The 16,142-nt window shown below is 41.1% G+C and overlaps 1 protein-coding gene across 1 annotated transcript in view; it reads left to right on the top strand.

Annotated features, from left to right (window-relative positions):
- Positions 1-16,142, top strand: part of LOC144682022 (uncharacterized) — a 287,087-nt gene that overhangs the window by 226,668 nt on the left and 44,277 nt on the right. The window contains exon 6 of the mRNA XM_078544265.1: positions 1,571-1,662. Coding sequence (XP_078400391.1) covers positions 1,571-1,599 — 29 coding nt within the window. The 3' untranslated portion in view covers positions 1,600-1,662. The remainder of the gene's footprint in view (positions 1-1,570; positions 1,663-16,142) is intronic.

Below are 16,142 nucleotides of genomic sequence, written 5' to 3'. Positions count from 1 at the left end.
CCTAGTTGCCCTAGTTCAGAGGGCATTTAAGAGTCAACCACATTGCTGTGGGTCTGGAATCTCATGTAGGCTAGACCAGGTAAGGACAGCAGATTTCCTTCCCTAAAGGACATTAGTGAACTAGATGGGTTTTTTCACAACAATTGTTTCATGGTCATCATTAGACTTTCAATTCCAGATTTTTATTGAATTCACATTCCACCATCTGCTGTGGTAGGATTTGAGCCCCAGTCCCCAGAGTATTACCCTGGGCCTCTGGATCACTAGTCTAGTGACAATAACACTATGCCATCATCTCCCCCAATTGGTTGTGTTATGTACAATGTGTTGACATGTATGGACGTGAGTACTTATCCAATACAGCATATACCTGGGGTGATCACCTCCAGTTGAAAGTAAAACAGCGATCGAATGAGATTCTTTCGCAAAATTGGTTTAACTGAACAGGCATTCATTTAATTCAAATTCCCCTAAAGATTTCAAGAATTCAAGCAGACATGATATTTTACATTGTTTGTGTTCTTAAAAAAAGACTGATAGAAATTATTCAATCTTGATCAAAATACTTTTGTGTGTACTTTGTAAACAAAAACATTGCCAAATTGAGGGATTGATTTATAAATATATATTAATGCTAATCTTAAAAAAAGCATGTTTCAAATAATTATACATTTGCTTAAGGTTGTATTATACAAAGACGTTGCAAAAGTACTGAATGCATTTGTACTTTATACATTTCCATTATTTTTATCATATTTGTTGTCTATCGGGTCTTCTTTCGCTCCAGTCATTTTAAAAAAAATTACAAAAGTTCCTTGGTTATAACCTTTGCCTTAATGAGGCACTGGGATGGTCTGAGAAAATGTAAACAGGCCAAATAAAGAATGCATGCAAATTGTAGCCAGGTGCAGAAAAATGACGTGATGCCAATTAATCAAAGCAAGAAGGCAAGCTTGTCACATCCAATGTAGTTCACATAGTTTTCAGACATATCTGTGCTTATTAAAACCTGAGGCATTCCAAACAGCTCTGCCTTGAAAACATTTGCCAGAGGCATCGCTGCTCATGTCCTGTCGACAGGTTTCACAACTTTAGACTTGCCATCTCAAGTATGACCCTTATCCACTCTGGCGCTGTATTCAATCAATGAACAGCACAATATCACAGCAAGGAAGAACTCAAGATTTTAATAAGGTCGAAGCTAGTGATGTGGTTCACAACAGGGTTAGAGGTAGATAGGAGGACAGCTTGTGGTCTGGTACTTTTAACGGTAAAGTGCAAGGCTGAGTTAGAAAACTAAAGTTCAAAGTCTTAACTGACATTCAAATTCACCTTCTTTCATTGGTTAAATTTCACCAGTTGTTGACCAAACAAATTCATTCCTGTATATTTATGGATAAAAGGACTTCACTGATAAACTCACGTCTGTTCCGAGTACTAGGATTTACCTTATGGTCATTCTGACCATGGTTTTGGTTAATAATTCTGACACATATACAATGTCATAGTGCATCACATGTTAAGTAAATCACTCTTGCTTGTTCACAAAACTTTTTTTTTCGTACACCAGGCAGCATAACAGAATGCATCAGAAAATAACTGTACAAACAACCCCTGGTGGATGGTGAGAGCACAGAAAGGCTTACAAGAATTCTGGTTGAAGTACCAACACAAACTTTTCACAAACCAATCTATGGTTCAGCAATCTTGGAATGAGTGTTATCTTTGTGCTTAAAATATTTTGTATAGAAAGGGGAGTGTTGCAGGCAGTGACCTTCTGGAGATTGCATGCAGTAGGTGTGTGAAATAAAGCTGCTACAATTCTGTGGTTTCTTGGATTAATGCCAAATACTAGGATGAAATTGCATGAATTTTGCCTGCTTCTGCGTTGGTTTAAGCACTGCTGACTCTTGCCTTGTTCCTTTCATCACATCTTGGTCACACCACTGAGGTTAGAACTGCTGAATTCTTACATTGACTGAGCTGTAGTCATCAGTTCAATCTTCCCTATGGCTTTAGGTTAAACCATGCGTGGGAACCAAGGATTTTTTTTTCAGCCTGCCAAACCAGTTACAAATATTCCATCAAAGGGAAGATATATACAGTGAACACCATTGTTTCTGACAATGACAAGCCAAATCGATCTGGCTTTGGTATTTGGACTCTTCTATCTGCATTTCTAGTCAATGAGTCTAATGTTCATATCTCAATAGGGCTGTAGTTCATTGAGAATAGGAAAAGGTGGCCAATATCGTACTCCACCTTTCAGTCATGGGAAAGATCTTACATTTGAATATGTCTAATTGGTGGGTAAAAAACGGGCACTTCTTGTCGGAAAAATGGTTAGCAATGTACTAAACTGGATTTCTACCATTTAGTGCAAATTTTGCATTGCTCCCTAGTTTGCAGTTAATTATATTAAATATAGGCTATTATGTTAAATATAGGGCAACAAGGCAATTTTCCAGTACTTACGCCCATATAACATTTACCCATCCAGTGATGCTCTTTCCAGGTATGCTGCAATGCTGTCCAATGAAAATGGTACCCTGGACTGGCAAGCAAAGCCATCTCACTACCATCATATTCTGCAGGACCTCCAATTCTCCACTCATCAAACAAGGGTCAGAGTGCAGCTTCACTCGCCGTTTGGCTCTCTCTGGTAAACCTCCAATGCTGGGCCCAATATGGGCTTGCAGATCACCCACACCACAAATGCAGTTGACCTCCCAAGACCAGTTAAAGTCAGCGTGTAAATAGACATGTTCAGTTGGAAAAGCTACCCCGCTGTCTTGGTCTTGGGCATGTGGGATGTTGCATGGTGACATTGACAGTGAAGGAATATTGACAAAAATATCCTGCAATCTACTCCAAATGCCATTTTCTGATCTTTTCTGGTCCATAATCTGCTTGCTATACTGTGAATTTGCGATCTCTTACCTAAGGAATCCGATTTTCCCAACAATGCAACATGCAGACCCTGGATTGAGAACCTAAACAATAAAAAGTGTTTTAGTGAGACAGCCTTGAGGTAGAAATAAGATTAGTGCACTCTTAGATAGGATTTACCCTCCAGTGCGAATTGTGTTCAAGATTGGTGATGCCACTAGCAGTGTAAACCTCTATAAATGCATTCAGAGTTTATTCAATGGGTCAAATAATATTAAAAGAAAATTATTCTCTGTAAAATTAACAAGGGTGTTTTTGTAACTAGAATGCTGTTTCCAGTGAAATTCTACAAGGCTCAGTACTGTCACTTGCTGTTCACAGTATATATTAATGATTTAAACTTCAATGTCCAGGGCATGATTAAGAAGTTTGCTGATGATATCACAATTGGCTGTGTGTTTGATGGTGAGGAAGAAATCTGTAGACTGAAGGAAAAAATAAATGAATTGTTCAGGTGTGCAGAAAAGTGACAATCAGAATTCAATCCAGAAAAATGTGAGGCAATGCATTTGGGGAGGGCAAACAAGGCAAGGGAACACACAATAAACAGTAGGATATGGAGAAGTGTAGAGGAACCTTGGAGGTCCCTGAAGATAGCAGGGCAGGTAGATAAGGTAATTAAGAAGATATATGGGATACTTTTTTTTATTGGATGAGGCATAGAGTAGGGAGGTTATGCTAGAAATGTACAAAATACTAGTTGGACCACAGCTGGAGTACTGCATGGAATTCTGTTCACCGCCTTAAGGAAGGGAGTGGTTCTACTAGAATTGGTGCAGAGGAGATTTAGAAGAATGTTCCCAGGACTGGACAACAAGAAGCTATGAAGAAAGATTGGATAGGATGGGGTTAGAGAAGGCTGAGGGGAGATTTAATTCTTCTTTCAGCAGCCCCCTCGAAGTGGGGAAGGGCACTTGCCATGGCATATAGCCCATGGCAAGAACCTGCGTGTGGAGTCTTTTAACGTGAGGAGGCTGTTGTGCTGCAGCCAGGAGATTCTCCTGCTCTTACCAGCTGCCATTGGCGTATTAGAAGGATTTACATGTTGGCCACATCATCAAAGCACCTTCCATAGCCATCAAGTCCTGGAGTGGGGCTTGAACCCAGAGCTTCTGACTCAGAGGCAGGGATGCTCCCCAATGCACCACAAAACTGGGAAGATTTAATTGAGGTGTATAAAATTATGAGAGGCCTAGATAAAGTGGATAGGAAGGACCTGTTTCCCTTAGCAGAGAGACCAATAACAAATGGGCATAGGTTGAAAGTAAATAGCAGGAGGATTAGAGGGGAGCTGAGGAGTAATCTTTTTCACCCAGAGGTGGTGGGGGTATGGAACTCACTGCCTGAAGGTTTGGTAGAGGCAGGGACCCTCATTGCATTTAAAAGAATACTTGGATATGCACTTGAAGTGCTGTAAACTACAAGGCTATGGACCAGAACTGGAAAGTGAAACAAGGCAGGATAACACTTTTTAGGCCAGTAATGGCATGATGATCTGAATGGCCTCCTTCTATGCTGTAAATTTTTCTAAGTTTCTATGTTTAACAGATTTTGCAAATGTAACTTCACCAACCGAGTGGGTTTTCATGTAGATCCTAAATTGATCGTTATCACGACTGGTCCACTTCTGACTTCTTTGATTTAGAAGATAAAAAACATTGAAAATAAGCTTATTTTCGGTGGGGATTTTGCGTAAATGTTACAATAAGATGATAAACACTAATTTCTTCTGTAAAATAATATGTGTTGCTTAAGGAGCTACTAAAAATGAAACCAATACAAATGAAATACCTAAAGAATTGAAGGACACGTAATAATTATAACACCTGGTTTCTACTTCGGCCAGTTTCCTTGGTATATTTAAACTCTCTTGTAATCCCCATGGCTTAATTTTAATATTATGATGTGCCTTTATACACAGCTATGATCTTACGATATTTTTGAAACACACGTACAGCCTTCATACCAAGTGCAGATGCAGCATGCATGGTCCTACCCCTAAAAAGATCCACGTGATTAACATTGCAAATTATATGTTTTCAACCCTGCAAATTATAAATTCCTTTTATAATTTCAAGCTGTTTCCATCCCCTTAGTATTAATGTAGTCTAAATATTATTACTCCATCAATTAACATAATAAGTAAATGCTCTAACAAGTTTACATTACAAAAAGGAGACCTACTTAAATGTTCATAAAATGACAAAATATTTGCCACTGAGCAGCTGTTTCCAAAGGGCCTTTAAATGAGAGAGGCAGAAATTATGATGCCGAGCCTTGTCAATTTAATATTTCTCTGATTAATTAACAATTAGCAACAGTGTAAAACTCCTGCTCATTATCTTTTAAAAGGATCTTTAACTGAGGAACAGTGACAGGGAGAAACATTGCTCTAATGTAGCACACAATACTGATTCACTATTTTCTGTTTCATACTTCTCAATTAAACTCTCGGATGTGCCAGTGACTTTTAAATACGAAATATTTGAACAAGACAGTGGGATGAAAATGTCATTCTTTAGACAGAATAAAATGGTAATAAAGAATATGGTTTTAAAAAGCATTTCTGGAAGAAAGCTTGACCTCCATAGATGTTGGAAGCAGTATCCATAAACAGAAGGAAAAATGCTTAAATTGTTCTAAATTCTAGCCTGGGAATTGCTCGTTTGAACTATATTTTTCAAGACTGAAAGAAATTCAAAGGAATTTTAAAAGAATTTTAAGATAAAGTTAATATATATCCAGTGAACAATGCACATTTATAGCAAAACATTAAGATGCTATGGGTAAGACCTAGGCAGGAGCAGGAGGGAAAATTAAACAAAGTGGTTGATGTCGGCATCAAAAAGGTAGGTTTTGAGGTAGTTTTTAAAAGCAGGGCTGATCTGGTAAAAGAGGGGGGTTAGGTAGATGGTTCCAGAATGTTATTAAAAGTTTTATTTGGTTTTAAACCCATAAATGTATGAGTGCTGCTCCTTTTGTGGGCTTGCCTGTCAGAATGATCAAAACTGAAATGATTTAATTAACTTAGCTATTCTCTGCTTGCTACTTTAATGTAGGAGCTAACTCATTTACTTCAAATCATTTAAATCTTATATTAAGATATTGGGCAGAAAAATTGAACCCAAACTTGTAAAGCATTCATATGATAATATTGCCCTTGCCAATATTTATTCATGAACCAAAACTTAAATATAAATTATTTGGTCATTATCCCATTGTTGTCTGTGTGGCCTTGCTGAATGCAAATTGGCTGCCACATTTCCTACATTACAACAGTGACTACACAGCAAAAAATGCTTTGCTGTCTCCAGAGCACTTTGGAAGGTCCTGATGTTTTGAAAGGCACTAGATAAGTCCTTCCTTTTCTTTCTATCGCACAGCATCTGTAGTAATTATGGTTTTATTTAGTGTGCAATGTACCTTTAAGAATAATACTTGTTAAGGAAGATCACATGATGTGTCGTAACCAATAAGAGAGTAGCATGGGCTACCTCAGCAGTCAGTGTAGAGATAGAGTTGGAGTTGAAAGCACCCGTGTAGTTACTGCTGAGTACATTGTGAATAAACTTAAAGTTTCCCCCCAAGAAGTGTCTGCAGATCAACTCTGCCATTAATAGTACAACTCGGCCCCCTACAACCGTGTCATTTCCAGATTCTGCTTATACAGGGAAATAAAGAGTTTGCCATATAATTGGTGGCAAGGGCTGTCTCTTCTTGATGGCAAGGTTGGATTAAATCCAGCAGACCACCACGAATCCTAACACCTGCTCTGTTGAGAGCAGTCTCTGGAGTGGTCCAGGCAGCAATAGTGTTATATCAGCAGATCAATGTTTTGCTGTATCATGTTTCATGTGGCATTATGCTGCACGTAAGCGTAGGTTGTGCATGGAAGATATCAGCGATGTCATCAGTCTATAGCTGTCATTGCCCAGAATCCATCCTTTGGCTTGCCGTAGCTGCTTAAATGCAGTTGGCACAGTGATCTGCACAGGATGAACCGACATTACTGCTGGCAGGATACTAGGTATTGAGAAAACAAAATGTTGTTAACTCCCATTGAGTAGGAAACTCAGTAGCCTCCCTTGCTTAACTGTGGACAGCAAACTGTGAGGTATTACAAATATCTCCAGCTCCAGGCTGGAAGGAGCCAGATGCATAAAAAAATCATTACTTTCACTGCCACTGGAAATGCGGTCCTGACTGCAGTTGTGGCTGCTGCAGGGAGAAGATTTCACTGAGCAATTCTTTACTGAAGGGTGGACGTCTCACTCATTGTTCCTCACTGAAGTTGAGGTGGGAGATTGGCCCCTGAACAGCCTGGGCAGCTATGGCCTCCTGCTGAGAGCCTTTCTCCCCTTCCTCTTCTAGCAGATTCTCCTTTTCTGCACGGCCTCTGTTCACTCTCCAAGTCATGCTGTATTCCAAGGGGAATGGCAACTGGTGCATCAATGTTTGGGACCAACTGGTTTATGAAGAATCCTTGAAAGCAGGAAAAATATCTTCAGTACCTGCCAGACAACTCAAAATTTTAAACATCTATAGAAAGCATCAAACGTTCAAAGAAATGAAGCAGCAGCAAGAAGAACTCAGCCAGTAACTAACCTGTAAGTTGTTAATGATTCTTTTAAATAGGATTGTAGGATTGCTGGGTGGGGCGTTGGGGTGGGGGGGTGGTGGGAGTTCCTTTCTGTTGCTGAAAACATGTTGGGCTATGCAAGGCTAAGAGAGAGCCTTACCTCAAGCATTAAGCTTCAAAATGACACCACTTCTGTCAAATCAGCATTGTATGCTGATTGACATCTTGATCTGTTCGCTCTGCATGCTTTAGGTGAACATTCACTCAGCGTCACTACTGTCCTCGCCAATATGTCTCTGGTGCGATTCACCCCAGAAGGGCGTGTGTACAGACTGGACACCATTTTGGTGTTCTAATGGCACTCCTCACGTCTAAAAATAAATGCTAAGGATTTCAACTTCTTTCCTATAGTTTTTGTTTTTCATTTTTAAGACCTGGATATGAATCCACTCAAAGGTATATGATGAAACTCTTTCGTTTGGCACCTGCTGAGGATCCTAAGTGAACTGAGCTGGAGTCAAACAGATTTGAATCCAAAGCCTAATGTTCCCCTAAAACCAAGCAGGCTGGCACGCATGCAACAGCTGCACCATAAAGGAAAATCTGCGGAAACTAGATGCTTTGCTAATGCAGGGAGGCTTAATCTTCTGAAGCTAGGGCTTTAATTACAATCGGAGCAATGTACTTATTCATGTTTTACCAGTTCTGGTAGTAGTCAGTATTCATGTGTTGGTATTAAATAGGAACCAATCCCATTCTCCAACACCATCATTCTTTAATTTGAGATTTTTTTGTTGCAAAGTACCATCCAGATGAGATATGTCATAAGAAATGTCTGACTGTGAATAGCTATAACTGTTTGCCCACATCTGAAAACCTTCCAATTCAAATAACTGGATTTTGGTTAAAAAGCTGTCTTTTGGAAGCCTGCTTACAAACCAACTTCTGCAGACTTCACATAAGGAATATGGTTTCCTTACAACTGCGGATTCTCAGATTAACTACTTACATGCTTCCTGCCCTCTATTGGTTTTATGATATGAAATATTTTGAAAGCAATTTTAACTTTATTCCCACTCATCAATCTGACATTTATATAAAAAAAAAAATCTGCAAAATAAGAAACATGTGTTCTTTTTTGTTTGTTCCGATACATATCCAGAAGCTGCAAAGGAAAATATAAGTCACTTCTAGCCAACTTTGCTGGAAAGGAATAATATCACTCAGAGAGAGTCATTCCTGATTTAGCTACAGTACCTCATCCTGAGCATAGGATCTAAAAATCTGTTTTCCACTCACTTGGACCCAATAGTTATTGACAAAATAACTTGAAGTGGCCCAGCATATATTTTTGTGGTACTTGTACATAGTAATGTCATGTGGTTGGCAATAAGTGTACATGTTACTGCTTAAAACAAACTTTACACTCAGTTGAACTCCGTGCCTTCATCAAATGCTCTTAGCTAAATAACAATCTTTTGGTTAAAATAGGCTTGTTCGAAGGACACAAGTAGCACTTTTTTCTAAACCAGTATAAACTGGAACTTAATGATTAGATTGCAGCGGCTAAACTCCACCCAGAGAGTTTGGCTGTCTGTAACCGTGCATAATAACAGCTATGCAATGGCCACATTGATCATGTGCTCATGAGTCAGGAACCCTAAGTTTGTACTGTGTTTTTGCATAGCTGCATTAGCAAACTGTAATGTAATACCAACGTACTAATTACAGTTGATTTGAGCTAGTCCTTCCTTTTTATAACCGTTTATTCTCGGCAACAGGTGAGCCTGTAGCTGGAATTTTCCATCCCTGTTGGTGTCGGGCGTCATGGCGGGCAAAGAGGAGACACAATATGGTGAGAAGGCCAAAAAGCGGTTTCACGCCGTCGTGAAACCAGTTTGCGATCGTCCACTCCACCCGTCAATGGCGGGCCGTGTTTCCCACTACCGCACATTGGGAACCTGATTTCTATACTAGTGTCTAATTATGAGCCCTGTTCGCCAGAATCATTCCCCCACGCTGGACCATTTGGGCACGTCGGCATGATTGCACGCGGACATACTTCATAAGCGACGTGCACCTGGTGAGCTGCACTTTGCTCAGGACTTTGAGGTTTGTTTGCCTGCCTTGGTTTGGGCAGCACTCATGGTCAACAGCACTGCGCTTGGCAGGCAGCACCACATTACTTTTAGTGGAGTGGGGGGGGGCGACAGGGGCAGTCTCCAGAGGAGATGAGATCAGATGGAGATATGAGGGTTTGTGTGAGAGAGTGAGTAGTGATGTCCCTTGAGCTGGCAGTGAATGAGATGCCAGTGAATGTGTGATAGCCTTGTGAATGTGAGAGTTTAGAGTGATAAGATGGTTGTCTTACCATGGCGGCACGAGTGAGATCATTCATCCGTTTTCTGCACTGGATGGCCGATCTCTTGTGTGCAGCATTGGCACTGACCACCTCCACCACCGCCTCCCAAGCCTGAGTGGTGAGACTGATGGGATTCCTGCAGCCAAAGCAGGGGTAGAGGGCATTGCAGCGGGCCTCCATAGTGCCCAGAAGGTGTCCCAGGGGTGAGTCACTGAATCAGGGGCTGCACTCTTGTTGGCTTTTGAGGTCATGTCTTCACCAGTGCAGTCCTGGACTGCAAGCATTGAGAAGTGTGCTCACGGCTGCAGTTTAAATATGGCGCCCTGCATGAGGAAGCGGCGAGGTAATGGTGTGGCGGGCAAATTGGTGACTGCCTGCCAGCGAGACAGTGTATTTCCTGTGGCTGCATAATTAATGAGGCGGGAGTGAGGCAACACGGCACGAAAACCCACCATTGCAGCTAGCGGGCAAGCCAACCTATTTCCCGCTAGCTACCACACTTTGTGCAAATCTGGGATGATTCCGCCCTATATCTTTTCAAATTTCCCAACAGTGACAGATGATCACATTTCCCTGTGCACCCCTAGTCTGATATTTAAGGGCCATTTACTCCATTGCTGTGCTTTGCAAAAGACTAGAACTCTCTAATCAGTTTCACCATTTGTATTCCGCTAGATAAATTCCTAGCTCTGAGGCTAGGATTTTACATGTGGAAATTGGGAGTGCTGTCATCCCACACACATGTAAAATCCAGCATAATGATGCTGGGTCACGAACCAACCAACAACACGCCAATTTTCCAAAATACAGTAGCCAGGTGGGCGCCGAAATCAGCAGCCAGCCCACCGTTTTAGAAAGACTCATTAATGGGCAATTGAGCTTGTTAACGAGCCAGTTGACCCGAATATTACGTTGCCCACACCATGAAAAGCTAATTGACCCAAATATTACAATACCCATGCCTTAATGCAGGAGGCAGGGGAAGGCAGACAGGTGTGGGCGGGCTGCTTTTTCAGCAACTCTGGTGAAAAAGCAGGAAGGAAGGCGGGGTACCTCCTTTTGGAGTACCCTGTGCTCATCGGGGCAATCCCCCCCCCCCGCCACCACCGCCCCCAAAATGGTCCCTCCCCTTTGTGCCTCACCCCGCCCTGGCCTCCAAAACCTGGAACATATCCCCTTCCCCACCCTAGGCTGCCCGATCCCTCCCCAGCCAAAAATCCAGGACTTAACTGAGTCAAGGATCCATGCTATCTTCTTCATGGTACTGTTTGCAGCGTTCATTACTGAGTTCTGGTGCTGCTGGGACTCTATGAGCTACCGGCCAATTGGATTACGTGGCAGCTCTCAAGGATGGGACTTCCTTTCACAGAGGATGGAAGTCCCATGCTGAGCTTGTTAAAGCTGCCCACAATGTAATTTTGCTATGGGGCAGCCTTTTGACAGTCTTTTCTAATGGGGCAGGGAGTGACCAATACAATAGTAAGGTGGTGGGGAGCTGCCTTCTTGAACTGCTGCAGTCCGTGTCATATGGGTACACCCACAGCGCTGTTATGGAGGGAGTTCCAGGATTTTGACCCAGTGACAGTGAAGGAACGACGATGTATGTCCAAGTCAGGATGGTGTGTGGCTCGGAGGGGAATTTCCAGTTCGTGGTGTGCCCATGCATCTGCTGCACTTGTCCTTCTAGATGGTAGTGATCATGGTTTTGGAAGGAACGGTTGAAGGAGCCTTGGTGAGTTGCTGCAATGCATCTTGTAGATGGTACACTCTGCTGCCACTATGCATCGGTAGTGGAAGGATTGAATGTTTGTGGATGGGGTGCCAATCAAGTGGGCTGCTTTGTCCTGGATAGTGTCTGGCTTCTTGAGTGTTGTTGGAGCTGCACTCATCCAGGAAGTGGAGAGTATTCCATCACACTCTTGACTTGTGCCTTGTAGATGGTGGGCAGGCTTTGGGGAGTCAGGAGGTGAGTTACTCACCACAGGATGCCTAGCCACTGACCTGCTGTTGTAGCCACTGTATTTATATGGCTAGTCCAGTTCAGTTTCTGGTCAATGGTAACCCCAGGATTCTGATAATGGGGGATTCGACAATGGGAGTGCCATTGAATGTCAAGGAGTAGTGGTTAGATTCTCTCTTGTTTGAGATGGTCATTGCCTGGCATTTGTGTGGTGTGAATGTAACTTGCCATTTGTCAGCACAAGCCTGGATATTGTCCAGGTCTTGCTGCATTTGAACATGGGCTGCTTCTGTATCTGAAGAGTTGTGAATGGTGCTGAACATTGTGCAATCATCAGCAAACATCCCCACTTCTGACCTCATGATGGAAGGAAGGTCATTGCTGAAGCAGCTGAAGATGGTTGGGCTAAGGATACTACCCTGAGGAACCCCTGCAGTGATGTCCTGGAACTGAGATGATTGACCTGCAACAACCATAACCCTCTTCTTTTGTGCTAGATATGAGTCCAACCAGCGGAGTTTTCTCCCCCTGATTCCCATTGACTCATTTTGCTAGGGCTTCTTGATGCCACACTTGGTCAATTGCCACCTTGACATTAAGGGCAGTCACTCTCACCTCACCTCTGGAGTTCAGCTCTTTTGTCCATGTTTGAACCAAGGCTATAATGAGATAAGAAGCTGAGTGATCCTGGCGGAATCCAAATTGAGTGTCAGTGAGTAGCTTATTGCTAAGCAAGTGCTGCTTGAAAGCACTGTTGATAACCACTTCCATCACTTTATTAACGATCGAGAGTAGACTGATAGGGCGGTTAATGGCCGGGTTGATTGTCCTGCTTTTTGTGTACAGGACATACCTGGGCAATTTTCCACATAGCTGGGTAGATGCCAGTGTTGTACCTGTACTGGAACAGCTTGACTAGGGGCATGGCAAGTTCTGGAGCACAAGTCTTCAGTGCTATTGCCGGAATATTGTCAGGGCCCAAAGCCTTTGCAGTATCCAGTGCCTTCAGCCGTTTCTTGATATCACGTGGAATTAACTGAATTCATGTGATGCTGGCGACCTCCGGAGAGGAGGTTATGCTTTAATTATACAAGGCATTGGTGAGACCACATTTGGAGTACTGTGTACAGTATTGGCCTCCTTATTTCAGGAAATGCGTTGGAAGCAGTTCAGAGAAGGTTAATCAATTAATACCTGGAATGGGCAGGTTGTCTTATGAGGAAAGTCTGGACAGGTTAGGCTTGTATCTGCTGGAGTTTAGAAGAGTAACAAGTGACTTGATTGAAACATATAAGATCATGAGGGGACTTGACAGGGTGGATGTGGAAAGGATGTTTCCTCTTGTGGGGGAATATAGAATCACTGTTTAAAAATAAGGGGTTGCCCATTTAAGGCAGAGATGAAGAAATTTTTTTCTCTGAGGGTTGTGAGATGACTTTGAAATTCTCTTCTTCAAAAGGTGGTTGAGGCTGAGTCCTTGAATATCTTTAAGGCAGAGGTAGATATATTCTTGATGAGGTTTCAATAGATTAGCCATGAACTTATTGAATGGCAGAGCAGGCTCGAGGGGCCAAGTGGCCTACTCCTCCTAAGTCATATGTTCTTATAGGCCCTCCTTCCCCACTGTTCCTCATTCATCCCTCTGTAAAATCCAGTCATAAGATGAGAAACTTGCCCTAGTTCGGTTCTGGTTCAGTGTAACACACCTCCAAACCTACTGCAATTCGGCCATCATCCTGATTTACTTACACTAGTATATATGAGCTACTACCACTAAGATACACAACCGTGCATATAAAATGAATGTCAGAAAGCAGCTTACGATAGAAAATGTACTGCTTTCAATGTTGTTGTTATACTTATGTTTCAGTCTTGTGTTAATTTGTGAAAGTTGTGATAGCAGGAGAGTTTGCAAATATCTTGATATATAATATAAAGCAGACACATTCAATCGACTTCCAGTGATCTCCTTTATGGGCTGATGCTGTGCCAGATAATGGAGAATTATTTGAACTATCCAAGATTGATGGCTATGCTGTAATCTGAGATGACACGCCTCTGTAACCCAAGTCAGGAAGGCTAAAGAAACCTAAACAGGCAAAATACAGCAGCATTTGTCATCAACAAAGAAATTAGCTCTTAACTACCATCTAACTCCCTGTAGGTTAATAAAACCAGAGAAATAATGTTATGAATGACAATTTGTTAGTAAAATGTGCAGAAATCAATATGAAAAGGCATTTCTTTGATGGACATAGTTTATTGAACATAGAATTTTTCAACATAATTTCTATCTGGAAACATCTTTTGAAAAAAGATACCAGTTGTATTGATTCGTCATTTGCTTCTAAGTTATGGTGAACTCCTTATTAAAAATGAAAATACTTTGGAAGTTTCAGGTTAGTCAAATCTGAATGTGAGGGGGTCTGGATCATGTGTGGAAAACAGACTATTCATTTTATAACAACATTTAGCTAAGTATGTGAACACTTGATTTAGTATAATACACTGTCAGAATTTTGATTTCAAATAGAGATTTAAGTGTTATAAAAATCTACCTTAAAATGTCACTTTTCAAAGCAACCAAAATAGAATGATATCTCAGCAAAGTATTGTCTATTCAAATAATCCAGCTTGGTTTTGACTATGTGCTATAATAGTATTTTAAACAATAACTTCCAATGTACAGTTAGTGTTTAAATTCATTACAAAAATTTAAGTGATGCACATCATTTTTATAAATAAGTTGAGTGGTTTATCATAGTGTCAAAACAGTGACAATATAAGAAAATGAAGAAAGAGTGGGCCAGTGCCAATATTTGAGAAATAAATCAATTATTCAGAAAGCTAAGGCTTGCTTTTTGAGATAAAATTCTCACCTAGTTATAATCAACGAATTGGAAAAATGCTTCCCCGTTGTCATTATTTTCATTCCTTCACGAAAGCTCCCATACATATTTGGGCTTTAAACCTAACACTTGGAATGATATAGGATGTGTAAAAACACACACCCTCTTGGAGTCTGTCAGTGTTTTCTGAGAAGTAGTTTAACTAACTGCACATGAGGTAGCTGAGTTCAAGTACTTAAACACTACTGGGTCACAAACCCATAATCTCAAGAGAGCAGGGTAACTCTTTTTTACATCAGGCTCCACTGTATCATCAAAATAATTTGTTTTAAAGACTATAGGCACTGAATACAAGCAACAAATTTGATAAAGCAACTGAAGAAAAATTGATTGAAATGTGCCAACTATTTTTCCCCAGCTAATTATTATTTTCTCCCCCATTTTCTCTCATCTAGTCTGCAGTTTCCGCTTTCTTGGCTAAAATGATGGACGCCACATACAGACAGTTTTAGAGCTCCTCATTAGTGCTTCTGTTAGCATATAATAACTATAATGAGCAGGTCATAAAGATCCTAAGTTAGCTGAGGGTCTTTAACCCCCTTAAATACAGATCAATTTCCTATCTCCATTTAAATTTAATGACTGTCACAAAGGAGAAAAAAGCTGCACAGACCTCACATTTGTATTACAACATGAATGCCAACTCTCCATTAGTTAAAACTTCTGGGCTATTGGCCAGTAGACAGGTAGAAAGAAAAACGTCCCCAATGATAGCTTCAAATGCCACTTCAAAGCCTCAGGCCTTGGAGTATAATTTACACTTAATGAAATCTAATGTCAGACAGAATCGTTTAGCCAAACATTATCAATTCAGTCGAGTAGAATACACTGTTGAAAGTGATAGCTAGGAAAAAAAGGGTAGTGTTATGTACAGTAGTGTTTGCTCTTGATGCCTCAGAAGCCTACATACATTTATCAATGCCTGATTCTTCGTCATTTCAATGCTCAAATGTGAACGCTTTGTGAAAGAATAGTGAGGGCAAGGATTTAACAAGTCTTCCTTTCGCAAAGCAGTACTGCTGTGCCAAGGAAGCTCAAAGGTGGCAAAACAATTTGGAATTTGACCAACTTCAATTGCAAGATGTGAAAGTTTCCTTAGGCACAAATTAAATTGCAACTGTTAACTCTGATGTGTCAGGTTTACTGCTGATTGTTGGCACTAATTGGGATAATGCTTTGGATTGCCAAATATTCTGCTTTTCAATATTAACTGGTAACAAAACGCTTAGATGGCAATCAACCACTTTGGATTACTTATGGTTCCATTTTAAGATGTGAATGATCACTGTGTCATTTCAAAGCCCTTATTCTATTTCTGGGAGAGGGAGTACTCTGGTCACTAAGCATGCCCACTTATTGTAGCGCAGTATGGTTTCGGTATTG

This window comes from Cetorhinus maximus, chromosome 6 (genome assembly GCF_964194155.1).
Source record: "Cetorhinus maximus chromosome 6, sCetMax3.hap1.1, whole genome shotgun sequence".
Taxonomy (NCBI): domain Eukaryota; kingdom Metazoa; phylum Chordata; class Chondrichthyes; order Lamniformes; family Cetorhinidae; genus Cetorhinus; species Cetorhinus maximus.
The sequence above is the reverse complement of the archived record's forward strand: the minus strand, read 5'-3'. Positions and strand labels throughout refer to the sequence as shown.